Source organism: Molossus molossus, unplaced genomic scaffold, assembly GCF_014108415.1.
Source record: "Molossus molossus isolate mMolMol1 unplaced genomic scaffold, mMolMol1.p scaffold_m16_p_5, whole genome shotgun sequence".
Taxonomy (NCBI): domain Eukaryota; kingdom Metazoa; phylum Chordata; class Mammalia; order Chiroptera; family Molossidae; genus Molossus; species Molossus molossus.
Genome location: NW_023425388.1, coordinates 7848559 through 7861887, shown reverse-complemented (window position 1 = coordinate 7861887; position 13329 = coordinate 7848559). Strand labels below are relative to the sequence as shown.

Here is a 13329-nt window from a genome sequence, read left to right as displayed (position 1 = left end):
CATGTATGCTTTGCATATATTTTCCATTTAGTAAAATATTTGAGATTTTATACAATTTCCTCAAAATATATCATTCTCGTATGTTTCTTTTAGTATAAAAACTGATTCAAATATTTATAGCATCTCTCTGTATCAGAGACTGTATCAGAAAGTCTTCCACACGATTTTTGTCATTTATAACCGGGAAACGGGGGAATAGGAGCTGATTGACTGACGCTCACAAGCTCTTTCATCATCCTGAAACACCCTTCCCAATGGGATGGACATTGTATTTCATCCTGGAACCCAGGCCTTTCCTAGGAGTCCCGAGATGAATGCCCGATGGGTGAGGCAGGCCCCCAAGGCTCTGTGGCACCGGAACATGTATGTGAGCACGCCTGCGATTTCTCTGAGTTCGCCTCAGCAGAGCAGCATCAAGGGCCAACGTCCTGATGCATCACCACATTAGCCCAAGCAGATCTATCCCCCAAGGTAAATTCCCGCGAGGCTGCAGATGAGGTGTAGTGCCCTCTGGGAAAGATGGGTGTCATGTCAGAACTTGTTGCAATTCTTTCCTGCTAGGAAATCTCCAAATGAAAGTTTGGAACACTTTGCTTTAGGTTATATTAGAGAGCAAAGTATCATTTTAATGTGCATTTCGGGAGATCTTTCTTTCAGCTCTACCTTTTCTGTCATGTTTTCTTTTTCATTTTACAAAGTGGATGCATTTCCTCGGGCCTGTCGGCGTGTTGATTCTGTAAGGACTATCCAGAGAGGCAAAGAAAATGTACCCTGTGCAGCCAACACACAGAGCTGCCCTGTGTATCTTCCAGGAAAATCTTAGCCTCCCCTTGGCTTCTGGTATTTTCTCACAAGGGCAAGGTTTCTCCTCTCTCTCTCCCCCTCTCCCTTCGTCCCTCCCTTCCCCTCTCCCTCTGTCCCCCCTTTCCTGGGTAGGGGATTCTGCTTCATGCTTTAATTTTAACTGTCAGCAAGTCATACATTTTATGCAGATTTGTGTTCCAAAATCTGAAATAGGAATTGACGCCGTAGCTACTCCCGGGCAATGCCAAATGATGACAATTTCCTCTCGTCCCCAAATAAGAGGAAGCCATTCATACATGTAAGTTCATATTTACGCGGTGACAGGCAGCCGAAGGTGCAGTCACACTTACTAATTGGGTCTGACTCAGAGCAATCGCTTTGCAAATACCCAGGACGTGGAGAAAGCCAGGCCATTCACAATATTCACTGATTTCATTTTCACCACTATACAGGTGTTTTTAAAAATCGGTCCACATTTCAGATGATGTAATGCTTATGAGTGCACATTTTTCCATAAATGTCTGTGAGGACCGTGTAGTACCACGAAGGTGGGGGCTGGGGTGGAAGGACAGAGCTTCCCCCTCACTGCTGCTGAGGAGCAACTGGAACAGCATCGCATCGCCTGTTTTAAATGCTCCTCAAGCTTTGAATCCGAAGGCAAATGCTCTTCATTGACCCCTCCACCTGCCTGCACTTGGAATGTCACGTCCCTTTGAGGTTGCAATGTATCCAAGTGCCCGTCTCCCTGTCTCTCCTCCTCTCCCCAGACCCGCTGGATTCTGAACGAGGTAGCTGGAGTTAGCTCCAAGCTGTCAGTTTGCTAGGTAAGCTTCTCTAAATGATTAGAGAGCAATTTTCCCCTGGCCTCTCTTCAATGCCTTCTTTCCTCCCGAAAGAAATAAAAAAATAAAAAAAATAAAAGCATGATCATGTAAGCAAGCACAGGTGGGGAAAACCGGGAAAGACTTCACCCATGCATCCAGTCCCCCGCACTCCGGTCCATACAAGAAATGAAATTCATCACAAACCCCAAGGCTCACCATTCGCGAAGCTCTGGAACAAGGAGAGGGCCAGTATCCACATGCCCCTGCTGCTCCCCGGCCTCCCGCGAGCGACGCGCCGGCCTCGCCCCCCGCGCTCCGCCCGGCTCCGCTCGCTCGCCACCTGCCCGGGGGCCGCCGCCCGCCCGCCGCCGCCGCTGCGGAGCCGCCCGGGCACGCGGCGCGGCCGGGCTCCGGGGCGAGGGCTGCGCTCGCCGCGCGCCCCGCTCCTGCACACCTGCTCCCGGGCGCCGCGCCCCACGCTGCGGCCAGAGCGGGCCCGCCGGGCTGCAGCCCAGGTGCGCCGTCAGCTCAGGGGGCCGCCGGCAGGTCGGCAGGTGCACAGAGCCGCCGACGCGGGCGTGAGCTCATCCCGGGCGCCCGGCGCCCCGACTGCGCAGCAAGCGGCCTCCCGTGCGCCGGCCCTCAGCCTCCGCATCCAGGCAGCAGGCGGGCGGGCAGGCGCATCTTTCCTCTCCTGTGGCCCGAGTCACAGTGATCCCTGCTCACCTTCCCTGCCTGGGAGGCGCGCGGGCGGGCGGCGGGCGGCGGGCGGGGAGCGAGCAGCCGAGCGGAGGCGAGCGGGGACCCCTCCCCTCCTCTGGCCGCCAGGGCGCTCTGCAGTCTTAAAGCAGCCGCGGAGAAGTGGAGGCGAACTGGAGGCAGGACCGGCGAGAGCGCAGCCACCACACACTCACGCACAGTCATCAGGATGCATTTCTTAGAGGCTTAAATAATCATTTCAACAGCCGATTATTTTTAGTTATCTGCTTGTCGGTTGCAAATAAGATATGGCCAGGGGTGACTATTCCAGAAGGTTTCACTAACCAGAGGTGACCATGAAATGTTAGCAGTTTTAATAAAATGTGCAGCTGGATTCAGATTTCGTGTTTACTGTCATAAAAGTCCAGTTCATTTGCCTGGAGGGAGGATGCTTCCAAATCTTTGCTGCTACTGTGAAGATCTCTATGATTGCACCGGCTGATTTTTAATTATCTCCAGTACATTGTAAACTACAAACGTGGGCAATTCTAATTTTGCTCTCTGAATGGTGCAAAACCAAAAACCAAAAACAAAAACACACCCTGATTAAAATTGCTGATAATTTGAGTAATTCCAAACATATGACCCCCTCCCACGTTACTGTGAAAAAACCAGTATGATCACTTCCTGAATATTCTGTAAGGTTCTTGAAGTCATAATAATATTCAAGTGCTGGTTTTAAAAAGGGCATGCATCCATATTTCCTCACTTTGCAAAATAATGACCCACAGGGCTGGATTGCACCCCAATTTAGTATCCAAAGTAGAATGCCCAGAGGCAGGGCAAAACGACTGAGGAGGAGCCTTTGTGGGGGAGGGCGGTCTCCTGGGAAATGAGTGGGTTTTCTAGGCACTGGGTATCTCCGTCTAGGCCCCACGTGCCCCTTCAGATACAGAGGGGAATTATGCAAACCTAGAATGGCTCACAGATAACAGGAAAAGCAAACAGGGAGGCAGAAACAAAATGGTGCTTTACCCGACTTGGGCACAAGATGGCCAGGCCCTGTGTACAAGGAAGGGCCAGCTGAGCCGGTGATGCTGCATGCTCGCCATCACTCCGCAGCTGCAGGTGGTCACGTGCTGCTGCCCACTCAGGACCTCAGCCCAGCCCTGCTCTATCCCACACCCCGGTGTCCTCTGGCTTTGCATGTGAGGGGAGCTCACAGTCTTTCCTAAATGCAGTCCAGGAAGGCAGGTGATGGGGTGATTTCTGTTCCTACACCCAGCTCCCCACACATGCGTTCAATTCACAAATTCTAAACGGCACACCAGCCATTCACGAGGCTCCACCCGGCCTTCCTAGTTAACACTCAAGCCCGGGGGTCCGGCAAACCTGAGTCAGAGCACAGCGTGGCCACTTACCCGACGCCGGCCTCGTGCACGGTATTTGCCTCCTTACCCTCATACGCAGAAGAGATATCATCAAGGTCCCTAACTCATAAAGGTTGCGAAGATCTGATGCCATATTCCTAGCACTGTCACTGTCATAAGCGATGGCTGTGCTTATCACTGAGGTTGGGAGCAGGGCCCAGTACATAATTTGGGTCCAGCACAAAATGAAAATGAGGGGCTTCTTTATCAAAAAGGAAAAGAGCTCCATTAAAGGTACTAAAAAATAAAAGTAATCCCTTTCTTCGTCAGTAGCTCCCCACCTGTCATGGGGTTTTTATTTGCTATTTAACGTCATGCTTCCTCTGGCATAGGATAGTCCCTGGTGCCTGCATGCGGTCAGGGCAGCGCCGGTGACCACAGCTCCTGCTCTCTGCCGTCCAGTGTGCTGTGCCTCCGCCAGGCTTGGGGTGGGGGAGCGGCAGTCACCCCTCCCTTCCCGAAGACCACTGCCCAGTGCCCGTGATGGACGATCCCCACGGGTCTGCAGTCTCCAAGCTTGGAGGCACTGCACCTGGATCAGAGGTGGAGAGGCCTCACCAGCTCGAGACACGTGTGCAGGATGCCATGAGAAGGGTGCCCTAGGGCAGGGGCGGTTGCTGCCAGACCTCACCCTAAGGTACCACCCACACGCGATACACAGTCCCTGCGTGTATTCCAGGCCCCTACCAGGCAGACTGAGGGTGGCCAACAGAACCCAGGCCTTCTCTTCCATCATGACCCAGTTGTCACCCTGCTGGAGAGTGGCAATGATTGCAGAACGGTGGGACAGAGGCTGACCAGGGCCCAGCGCACCATGAAGTGAGGGAGTGGTCAGCCAAGAGCCCCTCTCGGTAGGTGGTGGGAGGCAGGATAGTTTGGGAGCAATAAATGCAGGAATAAAATAATGTTTCAAATTAATACAGATTTCAAGATGGCCACTACAGAGCTTTTAACCCCGCCCAAGTGCAAGCCTCTCGAGGCAGTGGTCTCAGGGTACGTGCACTGGGCCCACCCCATGAATTCAACCCTCTGTGGTTGTCTGTCTAATGCACTGCCACAGACTGAATTGGTTAATTATCTAGAAGCAGCCTAATAGAGCACCGAACTATTCATAAATATTATTAGGCCCTGGCTGGTTTGGCTCAGCGGTTAGAGCATCAGCCTGCGGTCCAGAGAGACCCGGGTTCGGTTCCCGCTAAGGGCATGTACCTTGGCTGCAGTTTGTCCCTGGCCCTGGTTGGGTCATGTGGGAGGCAGCCACTCGATGTATCCCTTTCACGCCGATGTTTCTCTCTCTCTCTCTTTCCCTCCCCATTCTATCTGAACAAAAAATGGAAAAATGTCCTCGGATGAAGATAATAAAATAATAAATAGATAAATAAATAAATAAATAAATATTTTTAGAACATAGCTTAGTATGAAAACGCATCCCACGAAACTGTCAACTCCATGTGCAGACACTGCATCTGAAGCTCAATAAACTGTCCCCAAAGCCTGTCAAGTGCCTGGCACAGGGACCCGCGCAGCAAACACCCCTGGAATGGAATGCATATTTCTTTCTCTTTTTTTTTTAATCCTCACCTGAGGATATTTTTCCATTTATCTTCAGACAGAGTGGGAGGGAAAAAGAGAGAGAGAGAAACATTGATGTGAGACACATCGACTGGTAGCCTCCTGCATGACCCCAACCAGGGCCAGGGATGAACCGCAACTGAGGTATGCGCCCTTGACCGAACTGAACCTGAGACTCATTGGTCCGCGGGCCAATGAGTTAGATCAGGAGAGCTCTAACCGCTGAGCCAAATCGGCCAGGGCTGGAATGCATGTTTCATAGGCCGGTGGACAGTGACCCAAGCTCCAAGATAGGTACTCATAAAGCGCTGTGGAAATTTACAAGAGAAAGTGTGTTTGCACTCACCCTCGGAGAAGTCTCTCCGAGGCAACGGCAACTGAGCGGAGTCTTCACGTTCAGTAAAGATGTTGAAGCGAAAATGGACTCAAGGCAAGGGGCGTCTACCCTGATCCAGTAGACGTCAGGATAAGCCAGCTTCATCAAACGTGTTGAGGTTTAATGTGCATTGGTTTGAAACCTCCTCGGGAGCTATCGGGTGAAATTGAAAGGCCTCTTCAGATTGGTAGGTGGCTGTTATCCTAAGCAAGGGAATGAGGTTTGGCTTGGGTGGCCACACCCACCCACCAGCATCTTGAGTTTATGTAGAGGCCTTACTGAGGGTCAGTCATGTATAGAGTCTAGATGATCTCAGCAACACCTACTCTCTCAAAGTTTCATCCTTGAAGCACCTCCTAGCACTGGAAGAAGGGGTGGGAGGGTAGGGGGAGCAGCCTCTGATTTCCCCTTCGGGCTCCAGGGTCAACCTGCAGTCTGATCCTCTTGATGACCTCTTCCAACAATGCAGTTCCATTTGTGTTCCTAATTGATGTAATACCTGACCTCCTGAAGATCAACCTTTGACCTGAAAGTCTTTCGTGTAGAATTCTATTCCCCTGCCCCGTCTGCCTACTGCCAGCCCTTCTAATAGACGAACAATAAAGACAAAGAGACTACTTTTTGTGTCCTCTTGAATAACACTAAATAAGAAAGCAGCATCAAAATTACATTGTCTATTACTCCTCTGCTTTTTGTTGGAGGATCAGGAGAGCATCTCTGGAGCGGTGGCATTTGAGCTGTGTTCTAAAGGTGGGGAGGGGTGCATGTAGATTGGATGCATGAGGAGGCACTTTGGGTGGAAAGGTCAGCAGTGGCCACCATGGCACAGCTCACGTGTACTTAATTCTAACCCAGAAGATAAGTAGTTGACAGTGTTAGTGTCCTCAGGCTGCCGAAATGAGTACCACAACCAAGATGACTTAAAACAATAGAAATGTACTGCCGCACAGTGCTGAAAGACAGAATTCCCAAATCAAGGTGTTGGCAGGGCTATCCTTCTGCAACCTGTGGAAGGACAACCCTTCTGTGCTTCTCCCAGCATCTGGTGGTCCCAGCAGTCCTCAGCGTTACTAAACTTGTAGAAGCATGGCCCCAGCCTTCACATGGCCTTTCCCTGTGTGCTTCTGTCTCTGTCTCCTCTCCTCTTCTAAGGACAGCTGTCATATTCAGTGAGGTACTCACCCCAATCTAGGAAGATCTCATGTTAACTAATTACATCTGCAACTTGCAATGACCCTACTTGTAAGTACAGTCACATTCTGAGATCCTGTGGGTTAGGGTTTCAATATCATTCGGGGAGACAATTCAACCCATAACAGGATTTGAGATGCCTTGAATCAAAAGGCAAGAAGCACGGGAAGTATTTCCTGAAAGAAAGGAACATGGACTTGGATGAGGACTCCAGGGTTCTGCCCTACCTCTCACTTGCAACATACACACCAGAGGTCCAGAAAAAGTTCTGACTTGGTCTTGGAGTCTCAGGTTCTTCCCTTGGAAATTAATCAATTATACCTGCTTTTCTTCTCTTAACTGGTTGTTGAGATGATCAAACGATATGTGGGATCTGGCTTTGAGAAAGGCAACCCAGAGAACAATTGCATGAAGTCACAAATGTCTACACCAGGACCTGTAGAAACATTTGGAGTAAAGTTATTACTTGACAAAGCCTCATTCTGGCTCCTGGTGCTGTGATTAAATTGGCATCAGGCACGATTAAACCTCTGAACGGAGAAGGGCAGCCATGGTCGAGACTCTCAGCAATGGCCCATCCATTTCTCCCTCCAGTGAACTGATGAAGACCTTCCACAAATACTTGGAGCATACCTGCTACCTACAAGTTGCTATACTAGTTCCTGGGAACTGGAAAATGAGTAAGTATGGACCAGAAAGGGCACTAAGGAGCCTCTGGGCTGCTTGAAATGTTCTCTGTTGGGATCTGGGTGGAAGCCACAAGGACACACACACACAAAAGCTCATCAAACTGTACACTTAAGATTAGCGTACTTTACACACTTTATTGTATATAAAACGAAGACTAAAACACAGCCCCTACTAATCTCATAATCCAGTTGGGAATTCAGATAATAGGTGCACTAATTTGATGAGATAAGCTCTACAATCAGGAGGTAGCACATCTAAGTCTGCTAGCTGGTGGGGGTGGAGGGCACAGCAGAAAATGGGACAAGCCTGGAAGGACCCGTATCAGGAGGTATCTGGACTTTATCCTGAAGGCAAGAGGAAACCACTGGTGTATGGTAAGCAGGAAGTGACAGGATCACTTATGTTTTGAAAATCTTCCCGGATAAGGACACAATAAAGAATGGCCTGAGGGATTGGAGAAGGACACAGGAAGACCATTAGAAAATTCACCTGCGTCCAGACAGAAAACGATTTAGACTTGATGAAAGCCATGATGCTGGATGAAGACACTCGTATCATACACTATTGGAAGACATTTGAAAGGTGAGATAATAAGAACTTAGACGTACTACTCAGAGGGGTGACAGTTGCTGTCAATGTCAATGCAGCAGTTCCTCAGCTCATCGCTGATGTTGGCCCAGCACTGCGTCCAGTTCCGGGCCACGCACTGTGCGGGCACTGAACTCGATTCCTGTGTGTGAGACAGTGCTGCCGCTGGTGCCCCGCTCTTCAGACGAGGAGACCTCGGCCCGCGAGGCCCGGGCCAGCGCTGTGCGGGCACTGAACTCGGTTCTTGTGTGTGAGACAGTGCTGCCGCTGGTGCCCCACTCCTCAGCCGAGGAGACCTCGGCCCGCGAGGCCCGGGACAGCGCTGTGCGGGCACTGAACTGATTCCTGTGTGTGAGACAGTGCTGCCGCTGGTGCCCCGCTCCTCAGCCGAGGAAACCTCTGCCCGCGAGGCCCGGGCCAGCGCTGTGCGGGCACTGAACTCGGTTCTTGTGTGTGAGACAGTGCTGCCGCCGGTGCCCCGCTCCTCAGACGAGGAGACCTCGGCCCGCGAGGCCCGGGCCACGCGCTGTGCGGGCACTGAACTCGATTCCTGTGTGTGAGACAGTGCTGCCGCTGGTGCCCCGCTCCTCAGACGAGGAGACCTCGGCCCGCGAGGCCCGGGCCAGCGCTGTGCGGGCACTGAACTGGATTCCTGTGTGTGAGACAGCGCTGCCGCCGGTGCCCCGCTCCTCAGCCGAGGAGACCTCGGCCTGCGAGGCCCGGGCCACGCGCTGCTGCACCCGGACACTTAGGGGCGGAGCCTGGCCTGGATGCAAGACCACACTCTCAGATCTGCAAAGGACTGGTCTCCTCTGAACAGTGGCAAGAGATAGGGAGGAAGTGAGAGAGACAGGCAGGAAGTGGTCAGAGGCAGGAAGGAAGCAGTGAGAGAGAGACAGGAAGCAATGAGAGACAGGAAACAGTGAGAGACAGGAAACAGTGAGAGACAGGAAACAGTGAGAGACAGGAAGGGTGAGAGACAGCAAGGGTGAGAGACAGGAAGGGTGAGAGAGAGAAAGGAGCTGATGATCAGGACGGACTCCAAGGTGACTCCCAGGGTTTCATCGGGGATGCCCGTCTGGTCAGAGGAGCCACTGACCAACGAAAGGAGCCCCGTCGTGTCTACAGGCTTCTCATGCCCCTTCCACTCCCACCCTGACACCCGCACCCGAGGCTCCAGGCAGCCAGCACCATCTTTTAACTCACATAGCCGATCACCCGCATCCCATTCAAACTCTCCTTTGCCTTCTGATCTTCCGCACATGAAATCCCGAGTCCTCACGTGGGCAGGTGCAGCGCCACCGCACCGTCTTCGCGCTAGATCGGCTGTTTCCTCTGGCACTCGGCCCTGCTTTTCCTCAAACACAACCAGCACGTGCCCCCCTCTGCGCAAAACACTGTCCCTCGGCGTCCATGGCTCCGGCTCTGCCGTCGCTCCCTGTGCAAACGCCTCGCTTCAGACGCTTTTCCGGACAACCCCCCACACCAAGAGCATTTCTACCCCGTCAATATTTATCCTCTGGGTTTTATGTTCGCTATACGTATTTATAACATGTGTGTCCATTGATTGTTTTATCCACCTCTAGGAAACCGGGGCTTTGTCTTCCTCTTCACTGTTGCATTCCCCACACCTGCAGCGATGCTCAGCCTGTAGCGCGTGCTCAGTGAGCACCTGCCGAATGGCGAAAGACAGAGACCAGGTTTTCAAGGCAGACTTCCTGCAAGGCCAACCATCAGAGCAGCTCCTCCATCCGCGTCCTGGGAGACACACAGAATTGGAATAACGAAAAGGACACCCAGATGCAGGGGGAAACAGCCTCCTTACATGTCAAATAACCCAACTTGCACAAACATTTCATCAAAATAAATATTTCTTTACTTCCCACAGGGCAGGTCGCTTACTGATGGGCACTCTCACAAGTTATTTTTCAAACGGAGACAGTGACGGAGCCTAGGGATTTGAATTAGGAGAGAAGGTCAAGGCGGGGTTGGTATCAGATACAGCAAACACTTCAAAGGGACACATAAGCCTGTGTGGGGAGCGCTGGTCACGCCAGCCCACTGGGATTGGAGAGAGGGAAGGAGGACGGTGGAGGAGGGGGGCTGGGAGAAAGGGAGAAGGGAGAGCAGGGAGGAATCTGCCAGGGGGGCCCCTCGGTTTCCACCAGCCCCCTGCACGTCTGCCTGGGTCCAAACCCAAGGGTTGCAAACTGGCCCCTCTGGAAAGACTAGCGCCCACAGAAAATCCCCACAGACGTGAGGAGTTCGAGGCAGCCGTGTAAGTCGAAGACTGTGGGGTCAGGCCCTGGCAGGGCACCACGGAGCTGTGACCCTGGGTGACGGCTTAGTTTCTGGCCTCAAAAGACCACCCGAGTCACCCCACCTAGGCCACAGGGTGGTCGGGACAATGAGACGCGTGACAGCAGGAGCCACCCAGAGCAGGCGGGGCAGAGAGCAGAGCCCAGGACACGTGTGCGGTCGCTCTGTTCCGCTGCTGCCTTGGTCATACTGCTGGGTGAGGTCTTTCCAGCTGAGGGAGAATGGGGAGCAGGCGGGAATGGGCAGGTGTGAGCGACAGGTCCCATCAGGAACACGAGGACACAGAAGAAAGGACGGAGCAGCACTGGTGAGATAGAAGAGACAGTTATCGGGAGGTTTTCCTCTGATTTGCCTGGACTGAATTCTAATGGCTTTGGAGAAGTCAGACAACATGGGGGTAAGAAAAAATCGAACTCTGATCTCTCTCTTTTTTTTTTTTTTGTGGTACGTGCCCCTAGCGGGAACTGAACCTGACACTCTCTGGTCCACAGGCCGACGCTCCAACCACTGAGCCAAACCGGCCAGGGCTCATCTCAGACATATGTAAAATATGTTTAATCTAGAAACTAAGCAAGAAAAAAATTTCAATGATTAAAAAATGTAAGCCGACCAGTTCAGATAGTCAAATATCCTGGAGAAAGTATGTCTAACCAGGGGCCGGGGATACACTTGTAAACACGGAGACCCCGGGAACTTCTGAAGACAGTTGGCTACAGGCATCCTTCGCAAAATACAGCCAAACCAAGTGGAAGACAAGTGGGGCTGGGCCTGGGGTGCATGCACCACAGACAGGACAGATAAAGGCCTCAGGTCCATCAGAGATTGGACACTTACCAACTGATGACCCAAAGGCCATTGAGTCCATAGAAAAATGGGCGCATGATTTGAATGCGACAATTCACAGCACAGCCAGTAAGCCTGAGAAGACGCTCCACCAAATTCATAGGCAACAAAATACACATCTAAACAACCGTTAGATGCTGCGTCTCACCATGAAATCAGAAGGAATGAACAGAAGTGGGAAGAACTCCGACGTTGGTGGGATGCAGGGAGAAAGGGCCCTTGGAGACATTGCCGGTGGCCAGGTGCTGTGTCTGTGGCTTTATTTGTAACAGATGCTGGCAATATGTATTTTTAAAGAAACAAAGTGGAAAAAAATATACACTCACCCTTCAACTTAGCAATCCTACTCTTGGGAATCTAGCCCACCGAGGTAAAAACAATAACAACAACTAGTACTTAAAGCTACTTGTACAGTTCTACCCACTGCAGCCTTATTTGCTGAAGAGACAGAAAGAGGAAGAGGAAGAAAATTCTCTGAGTGCCTGTGAATGAGGAATGGTGAATACGTTTTGAAACATCCATGCAAATGATGGAATATTACAGTTAAAAAAAATCAGTGATGTGAGGACATTTTCACCACATTTAATTAAGAGAAAAGCAAGATAAAGATGAGTATATAAAATATTCTTTTTTGTAAAACAAGAAAGAAGAGAACCTGTGTGTGTGTGTGTGTGTGTGTGGTGTGCGTGTGTGTAAGCAGTCTTGTAAGTATGGGAAAATGCCTGGGCTGAGGCGGGGAGAGGGTGTGAAAGGGAGAAATTAACTGAAAGAAAACAGGGGGGATTTATTTAGAAAAGCAGCATGCTCCATATAGCTCACTTATATAAAACACAAATGTCAAATTTAAATGTTAATGGTAGTTGTCTATGTCGTGAGATATCAACTTTATACTTTCTCGAGTTGTTTGATCCTTTCTATTGTTAAGAATCTCTAAGGTCCTAGCATGAGGGAGCACACACCGCGTCCAGGTGCTGACCACAGGTGTCGGTCTTCTTGGCTCCTCGCTCCTGATCTTTCCGTCCTGCCTGGCTGAGACCTAGCCCCACTTTAGGTGGAACCCGTTTTCCTCCACAAGAGTGGGTTCGAGGACTGCTCTCCCTTGTTGCTTGTCGGTCCTTGTCACCACACCCTCCCCGAGCCCCTCACCCACGAATATTTCCCCCTGATTTTTAGAAAGAGTGGAAGGGAGGGAGGGAGAGAGAGAAACATCGACTGGTTGCCTCCAATATGCTCCCCGACTGGGAATCAAACCCACAACCTAGGTTATGTGCCCTGACCAGGAATCGGACCCGCAACCCTTTGGTGTATGGAATGACACTCCAACCAACTCAGCCACTGGCCAGGGCTGACCTTTGCTCACTGACAAACCCCTGGGTGAAGGAACATCACGTTCGCTTTCCCACACTCCCTCGGAGGGTGGGCCGGCCAGGAGTCCGCCTCGGGAGGGGGGAGGCGACAGAAGAGGCCTGTTTCCAGGGCTCACCCGGTGAAAGTGCTCACGGAGCCCAGTGGGGGGCGTGGGGGAGGCTCAGTGGTTACAGAAGGGGCGGGGAGCCTCCGTGCAGACCTGTGGTGGAGAAGCTGGAGGAGAGAGGGCCAGCTTCCAAGTCCACTGGGAACTCTTGTCCCAGATCAACCAGGCAACCCCAACTTTTCCAGAGTCCACCGCCTTGAAGAAACATCGCAGGCACCAGGTGGCCGAGGGCAGGGTCTGCTCAGCCGAGGAAGCGCCAGGGAGCAGCTGAGCAGAACTCTCGTCCACAGCGTGGGTGATGACATCCTCATCCACACCAGCTTCCACGTGATTTTGCCAAATTGTAAGAAGAATTTTGAAGAACAACTCTTAATATTTGTAAAGTATTTTATTTTATTTATTTTTATTCCTCTCCCGAGGATACTTTTCAATTTATCATCAGATAAAGTGGGAGGGAGGGAGGGAGGGAGGAAAGGAAAGGAGAGAGAGAGAGAGAGAGAGAGAGAGAGAGAGAAACAT

The 13329-nt window shown here is 51.5% G+C and overlaps 1 protein-coding gene across 1 annotated transcript in view; it reads right to left on the bottom strand.

Moving 5' to 3' along the window:
* The window catches only part of DSCAM (DS cell adhesion molecule), a 575021-nt gene extending 572644 nt beyond the window's left edge, over positions 1–2377 (bottom strand). The window contains exon 1 of the mRNA XM_036242878.1: positions 1845–2377. Within this exon, the coding sequence (XP_036098771.1) occupies positions 1845–1887 (43 nt within the window). The 5' untranslated portion in view covers positions 1888–2377. The remainder of the gene's footprint in view (positions 1–1844) is intronic.
* Between the last annotated feature and the right edge of the window lie 10952 nt (positions 2378–13329).